Source organism: Mustela lutreola, chromosome 6 (assembly GCF_030435805.1).
Source record: "Mustela lutreola isolate mMusLut2 chromosome 6, mMusLut2.pri, whole genome shotgun sequence".
Lineage (NCBI taxonomy): Eukaryota > Metazoa > Chordata > Mammalia > Carnivora > Mustelidae > Mustela > Mustela lutreola.
In genome coordinates, this window is record NC_081295.1 from 120,432,736 (window position 1) to 120,444,436 (window position 11,701).

Sequence of the window (11,701 nt, forward strand, 5' to 3'; positions counted from 1 at the left end):
TGGCGGAACAGGATCTGGGGAAGGAGTTTGGAGCCCTGGGTTAGCTGGTTGGTAGCTCTGAGCCCACGGTGTGGTGTGAAGCTATGGATCAGGAGCGGAGGCGGGGAGCTGCACTGCTAAGGCTGTTACACCTGCTGTGGCTGCTGCCCTACTCCCGGACCGCCCCTGAAGGTATGACAGTACTTCTCCTTTACTCCAGTCCCCACAGGTTAGAGCCTAGGGAGGCACCCATAGCATTGGAAGCCTTCTTTGCATTTGAAGCCTTGTAAGTGGCGGGAAGTACTCTGAAGTAGTGGAAACAATAGCAGAACTGGGAAAGAGATCAACTATGGATGGATGGCAAGCAATATCACTTAAGCCCACTTAAGACAATTTCTTGAAACAGAGATTATTATATCCATTCTACAGATGGGAAAAAAATGAGACTCAGAGACTCTAAGGAACACGGTCAAGTTCACACAGCTGGAAGGGGGCAGAGCTGGGATTTGAACAAAGCAAATGTTATTTCACTGTCCTATTTAGTTGTCTACTCTGCACTCTGTCATCAACTCACTTTGCGGTTCTTGGAAAGTCTCTTAACTTTATTGGTCCTTCGTTTCCTTCTTTGTAAAGGACAGGAATGAATGGAAGGATAATCTGGAAGATCCCTTTTCCTACATGTATCTATTTCTAGGTATTGAGTACTGGGTAGAAAGTTTCCTGCTAGTGTTGTGTGCGTGTGTGGGGGAGATTCTTGCCGGGAGTTTTAAAGAATAGAGATTATTTCCTGCAACTTTGGGTCCCCCAGTCCTGTCATTGCAGGAGCAATGAAAACGTGAAGACGTTTTCAGAGAGGTTTGGTGCTAATGAAGTGTCTAAAGAGACGCCTGGAGATTGTTTTTTTCAACTTACCATGTTGTCTGTGGGTAAGATGGGCAGTGTCATCTGTGGCTTGGGGAGGCCATGACCATTCCTTTACCCTCCCTTCTAAGTCTGGGGAAGCCATCCAAGGCCTTCATAAGTCAGTACGGTGGCCTTCTGGGAATTAGACAAAGATATATTTTTTGGGGAGGATGTAGCCCTTGCCAGGATGTCTGGCTTGGTGAGTAGAGTGAAGGCGAGATTTCAATTTCCAAATACTTCCTTGGCCAGATACCTCTGTGCAGCACATAAACACAAAACCAACACTGGGACTCCGAATCTGTCACTTTAGACAGTAGACCTTTTTTTACTTTTTAGGACTTTAGACAGTTGGCTTTTCCGTGGGCAGGGGAAGATTGGAGACATGCTGTAATGTCCTCTTCTCCCCCGGGGAGGGAGAGCCTAAATAACAGACACAAGGAAAGGTTACACCCCAACCCTACTGCCTGCAGCAGGCTGTGCTATTTTCTAAGCTAAAGAGGAGAAGCAGAACCCCTTCCCTGACCCGGCCTGTCTCCTCTGCAGGTCCTACTCCAGCGTGGCGGGATGAACTGCAAAACCACACATTCCAGCACACAATGTACTGCCAGAACTGGAATCCCAGCATCGGCCTCTCGGAAGCCTATGACGGGGACCAGCTCTTCTCCTTCGACTTTTCGCAGAACACCCGAGTGCCTCGCCTGCCTGAATTTGCTGACTGGGCTCAGAAGCCAGGAGATACTTCCACCATTTTCTTTGACAAAACGTTCTGCCAGTCTATGATCCAGGAAATAGGACCACACCTCGAAGGGCAAATCCCTGTGTCTAGAGGTCAGGTGTTTCTGGGGGTGGAGGAAGGGGTACACCCTTAACCTCCTCTACCTGTATGCTGAATTCTTCCCTTTCACACCAGCCCCCTCATCTAATGCCTTCTGGGTCTCTCTGCGCCACCTATGGTCTGCACTGTTTTCGCTGTGGACAAAGCCATGTGCCTAGGACATAGTAGGTGTTTAGAACTATTTGTTTTGAACTTGATGAACGCAACAGGGACCAATTGATGCCTGCTGAATATTGATTAGAGCTTGCCAGTCACTATGCTCAGTAGGATGGAAGGGGAGAAAGGAAATATCCGGTGATGTGCTTGTGTTTCAGTAAGAAGACAGCATGTGATTAGAGGCCCATGTGAGGTCTAGCGAGGAAGCCCTGCAGGAAGTCAGCGTGGAGGGTCCCAGAGTGGCCTGGGTCTGGCCCTGCCTCTAGGTTCAGGTCTGGTTCTTGCCTGGAAGAAGACCACCCTCAGAGCCCCAGGTCCTTCCTCATCTCTTCTCCCAAATCTGCCCTGGCCTCTGTATGCCATGCCCCTTCCAAACTCAGGGGTACTTCTAAACTCGTTGCCTTGATCCTCTCACCAGGGTTTCCTATTGTTGACGTGTTCACGCTGAAGCCCCTGGAGTTTGGCAAGCCCAACACGCTGGTCTGTTTTGTCAGTAATCTCTTCCCACCCACATTGACGGTGAACTGGCGGCATCACTTGGAGCCTGTGGAAGGAATCGGGCCGACTTTTGTGTCCGCGGTTGATGAACTCAGCTTCCAGGCCTTTTCTTACTTAAACTTTACACCAGCACCCTCTGATGTTTTCTCCTGCATCGTGACTCATGAGATTGACAGCCACACAGTAGTTGCCTATTGGGGTGAGAACTTTGTCCTCGGACACCTGCTTCCTTTGGGGGGTGAAAAAGGATAGACCCATGGGAGGGCCTTTTCTCTACTTGGGCTTCGTTGAAGTCTATTCTCACTCTGGGCAACTTCAATTTTTCATGCCTCAGTTTCTCCTGTTTCATCCCAGACACCATTTAATTCCCCTGGGTGGGGGGCTCACTGACCAAGTCTCCAGACTGAACTGCTCCCCGTTTTCTCCAGTGCCTCATAATGCGCTGCCTTCTGATCTTCTGGAGAATGTGCTGTGTGGTGTGGCCTTTGGCCTGGGTGTGCTGGGCATCATTGTTGGCTTAGTCCTCATCATCTACTTCCGGAAGCCTTGCTCAGGTGGTACGTTGGGGTATCTGGAGTGTGTGGGTGAACCATGAGGACCACATACAGTGGGACATGTGGGGGGCATGCGGGGGGTCATCCTGTGGTATGGGAAGGCCTTTGGATGCAGAGGCCTGAATCAGGCACCATGGAGACACCCTTCTGGTTGGGGTCCCCGTTATGCACACACGCAGTTATGGGATCACGGGCGTGGCTTTGAGTGGGAGAGGAGTGATATGGGGGAGCTGTAGGAGGGATGCTTGGAGAGATCATCTTCTCCAGGATATGCGGCAGACAGGGAGGCAAGGGACCTTTAGACAGGAGGGGAATTCCCCTGATGGCTTCCCTCCATCCCTCTCTCTCCTCAGATTGATTCTTCCTGACCAGAGTCTGGTGCCAGCAGTGTCAACCTTGCATGCATCGGGAGCTCAGGTTTCCCGCATCCCGCCCAGGCAGGAGTCCCTGGGACCGCCCCAAGGATGTGCGCATGCGCATTTGTGCAGGTTTCTCAGCTGGGGGCTATGCTGTCCCCAGGCTTGAACCCAAGAGAAACCCAGAGTGGCTTTTCTATCAGGACCACATCCCTTCCCACTTCAGGGCAATAAATCTTATTTCTTAATTTTGCGTGGGTTGTCATTTCAAATCCAATATGCCTTAACCTGAACGAGGCTTGCCCTAGTTAGGGAGGAAAATGGGAAAATCCCTAATGCCTCTCTGACTCCTGTTCCTTGGTCTCAGCACAACACCACCGTATGATGACTTTCACTCCTAATAGTTTGGCAAAATACGTGAAAAAGAGGGCAGGTCTACTTTCTGATAATCTGCTCACAAAATGGTGGAGGAGGCTGATTGCGGATTTTTTTTTTCTTTTCATTTTACTGTCTGTGGAAATGTTTATGGCTAGTAGAGGCTGCCTTGAGAAATATGTAACTCCTTTCAACCTTCACCATAGCGGGGAAACCAGGAACTCAGGAGTGGGGAAAAAAAGAGCTTTCAAATGCTGTTCTAACTCAGTCCTGTCGGTTCTGTGAAAACAGTGTATTCAAGCTCCTGAAGCGAAGTGAGAACAGCCTGGAAGGGCCCACAATTCACGTGTTCCTCCAAGTGACTTCTTGTTGGGCTGGAGTGGATTATCCAAGGAGAACCCGCGGTGGTGTGCCCTGAGCAGAAGCGAGGGTAGGGGTCACCTGATTACTGCTGGTAAATTACTTTGCAGATGCGTTGTGTCTTGCCTTCCTGAGGGTTTGGGAATTGCTTTGGAGGAGGGGGTGGTGTTAAAGTCAAGAGTGAAATATTTTGGTATTGGAGAGAGAGCCTCTGTTCTTCACATTGTACCAGAATCGGATCTAAGGGGAAAGATCCAGTTCCCAGGAGCTGGCACCTCCTCTAAACCATCTCATTTCTAATAGCAGCAGGCTTCCTGCTTAACAGTATCCTCTCAGGAACCAGACTGCTGTGGATTCAATTGGAACTGTCAAATTTTAGCTGTGTGCCCTTGGACAAGTTACTTAACCACTCTGTGTGTTGATATTATTTTCTGCAAAAGGATAATGATAATAAAGGTGTTCACCTTAATAGGGTTGTTTTGAAACCTAAATATGTTAATTTCTGTAGAATGCTTAGAACAGTGTTTGGCACATGGAAAGCTGATCAATACTTAAGCAAGAATTTCCACAGAGGAACTTTAGTGGCATCACTGACTTCTTTCTCTTTTCTGGAACCCACTTCGAATCTACATTCAAGTATTGTATTTTCTCCCTTTTGAGATATTTTTCTTTTTCTTTTCTCTTTACTATTCTACAGCTCTCTCTCCACTTTGTAGTTCTTCCTGATTCCTATCTATTCTCCAGCTTACCCAGAAATTTCCTGCCGGTCATGTCTTCAGACTGCTTTTAGACAGATCTTAGACAAGTCACATCCCCTCTATGGACCTCAGATTCCACACCTGTAAAATGATGAGCTTACGTTAGATGCTCTCTGATTAAACATCTATGATACTGTCACTTGCAATGCTGGAGAAACACTAAAGAGCCTCTCCAGTCTGGCAACCCCCTTCCCAGCAGGTATCCTGTTCTGGAAAGAATCTGGTTTCACCACTCTTCCTTGACCATATACTGTGCCCTTTAGGCTTCCTCTCACTGCAATGCCTTCTCTATTCTGCTCCTCTTGTTCCCGTCTTATTCAATACTATAGATCCAACCCAAGTTTGGCTTCTTTCATGAACCTAACTAACACTAATCCTGCAGTTTTTTTTTAGTTTATTTAAGTAAATTTAAGTAATTCCTATAACCCAGCATGGGGTTCAAACTCATGGCCCCTAGATCAAGTGTTTCATGCTCTGAGGACCGAGCCAGCCAGGTGCCCCCCTGCAACCTTAACTGATCTTTATTGAGCTCTTCTAAGATTTAATGTACTTGCACTTTGACCCAGACTTTGCTCTCTAGGATATGCTGTCTTATTTCATATGCTGATTTTTCTCACCCAACAAGTTTGTAATTTATGTAATTCAAGGATTATAAACAGTTTATCCTCCTATCAACAGAGCAAGGTGGGTCTCATTTGCCTTTGTCATCACTAACACTTGAAATTATTTGACTTTCAAATGTTGGGAATATGGTGGTAGTGAAGTGGTATCCTCATTTTAATTTGCCTTATGTTACCACTGAAGTTGGGGATTTTTCATAGGTTTCTTTCTCTGTGACTTGCTGATTCATATCTTTTGTCTATTTAAAAAATTACATTTTCTTGTCTTTTTCTTGTGAATTTGTGGGGATTTCTTATATAGTCTATGTAACAATTTTATGTCAGTATAAATATTGCAAATGCCTTCTTCCAGTTTGCTGCTCACCAGTTAAATTTGTACATGTTCCTCTCCTGAATAGAATTATTTAATTCGGACAGTCAGAACCCTCATGGTTTGTGCTTTAATGATCTTAAGAAATCCTTTCCAACCCCAAGGCAGTGAAGTTACAATTTTTTTTGGAATATAAAGTGATAAAATGATACTCAATTTTCCCAACTAGAATATTTTAGAAGTTTTTTGACAAATTTCAATATAGAAAGTTTGAGGGATACAGAAGTTATAGGGAAATAGTCAAACATCTGCTAATTACCTTTAGTTACTAACTCACAAAATTAAAATCACATATTTTATTACATGCTATATTAATGTAGGGATATTGCTATTTCCACTCACATTTCATAAGACAAATCTTTTTTTTTAAGATTTATTTATTTATTTTAGAGAGAGAGGGAAAAGAGTGTGCAGAGGTTCAAGAGGGCTCAGGGAGGACAGGCAGAGGAAGAGAGAGTCCTAAGCAGATTCTACATTTGGCACAGAGCCCCACATACATAGGGCTAGATCTCACTACCCTGAGACCACAACCTGAGCAGAAACCCAGAGTCAGCTGCTCAATGGACTGTGCCACCCAGGTACTCCAAACAAATTTATTTTTATTCTTCTCATGTATTTTTTGATTATGCAAATGACTTCCAAATTTATTTATTTATTTATTTTTAAAGAAATCAATCGGGGGGTCCATCCAGCCACTAAAATAAACACCAAAATCATTTCATTAATTTCTTCTCTGACCCCCACAGCCACCAGTCTGTTCTCCATATATATGAAATCTTTTTTACTATTTTGATTTTTAATGTTTTTTTAGATTTTGCATAAAAGAGAGATTCCACGTATCTGTCTTTCTCTGTTTGAGTTATTTCACTTCCTATAATGCCCTTGAGATCCATTCATGTTGCCAGAAAGGGAAGGATTTCCTATTTTTTTAAATAGTTGAATAACATTTCATTGTTGTTTGTGTTTTATTTGTCCAGCCATATGGATATGTTATCCATCCAGCCATTAATGGACACTTAGTTTGTTTCCATGGTTTGGCTATTGTGAACAATGCTAAATGAACATGGGGGTACATATATCTTTTTGAGTGAGTGTTTTCATTTTCTTTGGGTAAATACCTAGGAGTGGAATTGCAAGATCATATGGTAGCTCTATTTTCAATTTTTTTGAGGAGACTCCATACTATTACTGACTGCTTGTGTGGTCTGTAGGTAGGACTGTAAATTGGTGCAGCCACTATAGGAAGCAGTGTGGACTGGATGTCTGGGTGACTCAGTCGGTTAAGCGTCTGCCTTTGATTGAAGTCATGACCCCTCGGGGTCCTGGGATCAAGTCCTGCATTAGGCTTCCTGCTCAGTGATGAGCCTGCTTCTCCCTCTGCTTGCTGCTCCCTCTGCTTGCTGCTCCCTCTGCTTGCTTCTCCTTCTGCTTGTGCTCTCTTTCTCGCTGACTAATAAATAAATAAAATCTTAAAAACAAAACAAGCCTCTTGTATTTATTGGCATCATTTTAGGATAATGTATCTTCTCCAAATAGCTTTGAAAGAGTGACCTTAATTTGAAAAGGATAAAAACCCAAGGACTTAGGCATAGTAATTCTCTTTTTCTGTTGAGTAATTTTGGGTGGAAAAGCTTTGCCTTATATTTGTCTGGCCATATATGACATTTTACTATGCTTGCTTTCATTTGTGTTACTGTTTCTCTTTCATATTTAGATCTTTATCCATCCAGAACTTTTCTGTATGATGGGAATAAGGATACAACTTTCTTTTCTTCCAAATAGTAAATTGATCTTCTTAATATCATTTACGAAATATTCCACTTATTGATGGGGATTTTATACCATGTTTCCTTATGTGCATAGACTTGTCTCTGAATAATTCACTCCATTGGTTTGTCAGTTCCTGTATCAGTATCATATTGTTTTAATTATTATGGCTTTTCATATGTCTTAATACTTGGCAGGGCTCGTTTTCATTTCTTTATCACTCACCTCTCCCAAAATCCCATTTTGCTCTTCTTTATCAAAATTGTCTAAGATATTCATGGATTTGATACCTGTGTACATTTTAGAATCCCCTTAACAAGTTCTCCCCAAGCCCTGCTATGATGTGGTTAGGATAGCATTTAGGTTAGTGATATGGGAAGAAATTGACTTCTTCGTTATATTAGGATGTCTCATCTCTGAATATGTCTCTTTACTTTCTGAGGTGTTCATTTATGTACTTTAACAAAATTTTCCCTTTTATTCATAAAGTGCTTATACTTTTTCATGTTAATTTCTAAACATGTTATGGGTTTTATAACTATTATAAATGGCTAGCAATGTTCTATTATTTTCTGATTATTAGGAGTATAGATTTTAGAATCATAAATCCTCAGTTCGAGTCATGGTTCTATTACTTGGTGTCTGGATAAATCTGGACAGTTGCTAACCTCCCTCTGGCTCCATTTTCTCACAGTTAAGATGGAGATAACATTATTCAGGAGCTGTGGTGGCAAGTCAGGTAGAATATCTCCTAGTAGTTTAAGTCATTTGGCTGAAGGATGGAAGAATGATGGGCTAGTTACAGCAGCTGTAACTCCAAGGTCAGGGTCTGGAGCAGTGAATCCTGTAGAGAAGAGGGAGTGGGAGGACAGAGATGAGGTGTGGATGAAGAGGGTCGAGGTTAGACAGGGAAGTGATGTAGTCCTGGCAGGGTGCAGATGTGTGTAGTTTTGAGAAGACATGGAAGGAAGTCACAAATGTGTTCTCATGCTATGCGTTTTATTTTTATTTATTTTAAAGATTTTATTTATTTATTTGACAGAGAAATCACAAGTAGGCAGAGAGGCAGACAGAAAGAGGAGGAAGCAGGCTCCTCGCTGAGCAGAGAGCCCAATTCGGGGCTGGATCCCAGGACCTTGAACTGAGTTCATGACCTGAGCCGAAGGCAGAGGTTTTAACCCACTGAGCCTCCCAGGTGCCCCATCATGGTATGGGTTTTAGATTGCAAATGATTGATGGGCTGAACCATTTTTGAGTTTATAAAATTGAAGCTTGAGTTAAAGCCATCTGTCCAGAAGAGGAACCTGAGAACTTATAGGGAGAAACAGAAGGAAGTACCTAGAAGGGATTTATTATTATGGCTGTGCTGTTAGGAAGAGCATGAGGCCACATTTGTGACTTCCTTCACTGTGTGATGCGCTTGATGTTATTGCATTCCTTTGTGTTTTAGCCAAGCCAGGCTCCTGGTAGACCTCCAACAGCACCTGATAACATTGCCAAGCTTGTGGCGTTATGTGCCAGGACTGCGATGGCAACTGCCTTCCTCTTCTGAACACAACTTCAGCCCAGTAGTCAGGGCTCACCTCTAACACTCCTCCCTGGAGAGGACTCCCTGTCCACCGTGCCCTCAATGATTTTTTTCTCTTTGAAGTACACTGGCATTACTGCTTACTTGCCATAAAATAAACTCTTCTCTTTATAGATGTTTGTTCTCACTCCCCAACTGATCTAAAAGCGAGTGTCATGGGAACAGAATCCCTGTCTCCTTCCTGGGTATTCCCTGTAATGCTCTGCACAGAAACACTGTGGTTAGTCCACCTGTGATGTGTGATGGACAGCCTGGAGGAAGAAGCGTGTGAAAGTAGAGGACTGGCTTTCCGGGCTTGGGCAGTGCCAGGAAAAGAGGGACAGCTTGTGGGAATGAGGCTGCGGATCCTTCACTCCTGCGGTCCTGGCGGTCCTGACACTACAGAACTAGTAATCCAATCACAATGGATAGCATGTGAAACGTTCTTTTGGGTTGATGGGAGGTGGGGGACAGAACTTGGTCTGTAAAATTAGGAGGAAAAGGGGAAGGAAAAATCCTCTTGGCTGAGCACAGGTCTCTGGGTTTTCTGTCCTGCTTTATTCTAAAAAGCACCCTCCGCCTTCTCATTAATAGAGAAGTGAAAGCTTCTGCATTTCCTGCTGCTGCCTCACAGAAGGTTTCACATCTCCTTTGGCTGCCCGAGCAGAGACTAGACATGGCCTCAGCTTGCTGGTGGGCGGCCACCCCGGTGCAGGCAGGCACGGGACCTCACCACCAGCAATTCTGTGCAGGCACGGTCTTTGTAGACGGTGAAAAGGATCACAAGCCCTGGCTCCAGCGAGGTCAGGTTCACCGCCTACCTGGTGGGAGGGCGGGGCAGGGAAGAGCATCCGGGGGAAGTGCGAGTACGAGTGGGGAAGAGTTTACACAGTATTGAAACTGTCAAAAGAGAAAGTGCGGAGAGACCCTGGTTCTGAGAACAGAAGGAATTCTGAGAACAGAAGGAATTCTGAGAACAGGGAAGCAAAGACTTGGATGGTGGAGTGACTTTTCCCTTTATCTTTCTCTCAGTGGAGGCCACCACTGGCTGCCTTTATGTGGGTCACCTCCAGCCCCAGAATGTAGTGAGTGTGTGGGTTTGCTCATTTGCATTCACGTGTGTGCGCGAGTGTCTGTGTGTGAATCTTTGGAGCTCTTTTCAAAACTGTAAAATGGGGACGCTCAACAGATCTTTTAAGGTTATATGAGATAGCATGGAAAGGGCCTACCTAGTGCAGTATCAGTTCCAGAGCAGAAGCTCAACAAATTTTGGACTCACTGCCTCCATCTTCTGCCGGTTCCAGCTCTCCTGATGGCTCATATTAGAGGATGTAGAGTGTAGAAACATCTTATAATGAAGAGGAGGTTTCAGAGCCGGGGTTGCTGGGAAACACAACTTCAGTTAATCTCAATTATTACCCAAGTCTTTTGCTTCTGATAGTCATTCTTCTATTCATTTTTGGTACATACTTCTTTTTTCTTCCTAAGTATCGATTTTCTTGAGGTTGGGGACTTTGGGGGAGGACAGGTAAGTGTGGTGTCAAGGGGCTCTCTCCTAGTCCTCTCTCATTTAGCTCACTACTAAATCAAATCTGAAGGTTGCAGAAACTGAGGTGGGGAGACGCAGCCCCGAAGCCACTGGGGAAGAGAGAGAAGACAATTTCAGGTTTTAAATTTGTGAGGGAAGAAGCCATCACAGTTGTACAGTTCACAATGGGATAGGAGGATGAATTGCCATTTAAAATCTGCCTTTTCCAGGGGAAGTAAAGGAGGGAAACTTTATCTTTTTTTTTCCTAGTGGCTTCATAATGCAGGGACCTGCTTCAGAACAGATAGGACTAGTGGGAGAAACGCATAGGAGAGTGTTGAGTTTGGGCAAGGCAGGAGAGCTTTGAGAATTGGTCCATTCCCAGCTATTTATCAGGGGTTCATGTGGAGTTGTCCTGTGGTCTGCCCTGAGATGGCTCAGACTGGTTGAAGGTAGGATTTCCTGGCTCCAAAAAACAGGAAGGACAAAATGCAGATCTGCAAGAAGCAATGGAATCTCAGGGAAGGACTTTCCAGTCTCCGTCTCTGACCTCTAAAGTGCAATTGTTTCCCCTATTCCCCAGTGGCGCTTTGAGGCCAGACAACCCTGCACTCTCCCTGGGCCTTCTTCCATCTCAACAGCCCTGTCTCTGCCACCTGCTCCAGAAGGGCCTTACAGCTCCTGCCTCCATCTCCCATTTCCGGGCGACAGGGCAGACCAGGGGTTATGCAATATCTTTCTAAGTTACTCCCTCTAAGGGACAGAGAAGTTACCTAGTCTCTGTCTTTTGGAAGGATACTGAAGGGAAACAGTTAAACCGGTGGGCAGCCCAGGCTACGTTTGTTCTGGGAGTATTGGGATTATTCTCTCCACTGATCTAAGGAAATCCATCTACAGACTGGTCTTTTTCCCACAGGGAAAGATTTAGGAGACAGAGTCCTTTAAAGCCTAGGGCAGGATAAGATTTACCTGGTAACTGGTGATGCTAGGCTGAAGCACTCAGTGATTTGTCTCGTATTTGTCCCCGCCCATCTAACCCATCTGACAACTCTTAGTTTGGGACTGATTTAGAAGA

The 11,701-nt window shown here is 44.7% G+C and overlaps 1 protein-coding gene across 5 annotated transcripts; it reads left to right on the forward strand.

Moving 5' to 3' along the window:
• Positions 1–9,232, forward strand: LOC131834269 (HLA class II histocompatibility antigen, DM alpha chain). Of its 5 annotated transcripts, XR_009354807.1 has the most exons (7): positions 45–171; positions 788–905; positions 1,426–1,710; positions 2,292–2,570; positions 2,800–2,925; positions 3,948–4,110; positions 8,982–9,232. XR_009354807.1 is itself a non-coding variant. In XM_059178708.1 (5 exons), the coding sequence occupies exons 1-5, from the start codon at positions 84–86 to the stop codon at positions 3,962–3,964; spliced, it is 795 nt and encodes a 264-aa protein (XP_059034691.1). In that variant the 5' UTR covers positions 1–83; the 3' UTR covers positions 3,965–4,501. The 5 variants fall into 5 exon arrangements, 2 of the variants coding, with proteins under 2 accessions (XP_059034691.1, XP_059034693.1); XR_009354805.1 differs by lacking the exon at positions 788–905 and having other exon boundaries at positions 1–171; XR_009354806.1 differs by lacking the exon at positions 788–905 and having other exon boundaries at positions 1–171; positions 3,948–4,086.
• Positions 9,233–11,701: the final 2,469 nt, after the last annotated feature.

Coding starts and splice junctions, on each gene's coding strand:
- LOC131834269 (XM_059178708.1), top strand. CDS start 84: ATGGATCAGGAGCGGAGGCGGGGAGCTGCACTGCTAAGGCTGTTACAC. Junction 172..1,425: donor CTCCCGGACCGCCCCTGAAG/GTATGACAGTAC, acceptor TCTCCTCTGCAG/GTCCTACTCCAGCGTGGCGG. Junction 2,571..2,799: donor CACAGTAGTTGCCTATTGGG/GTGAGAACTTTG, acceptor CGTTTTCTCCAG/TGCCTCATAATGCGCTGCCT.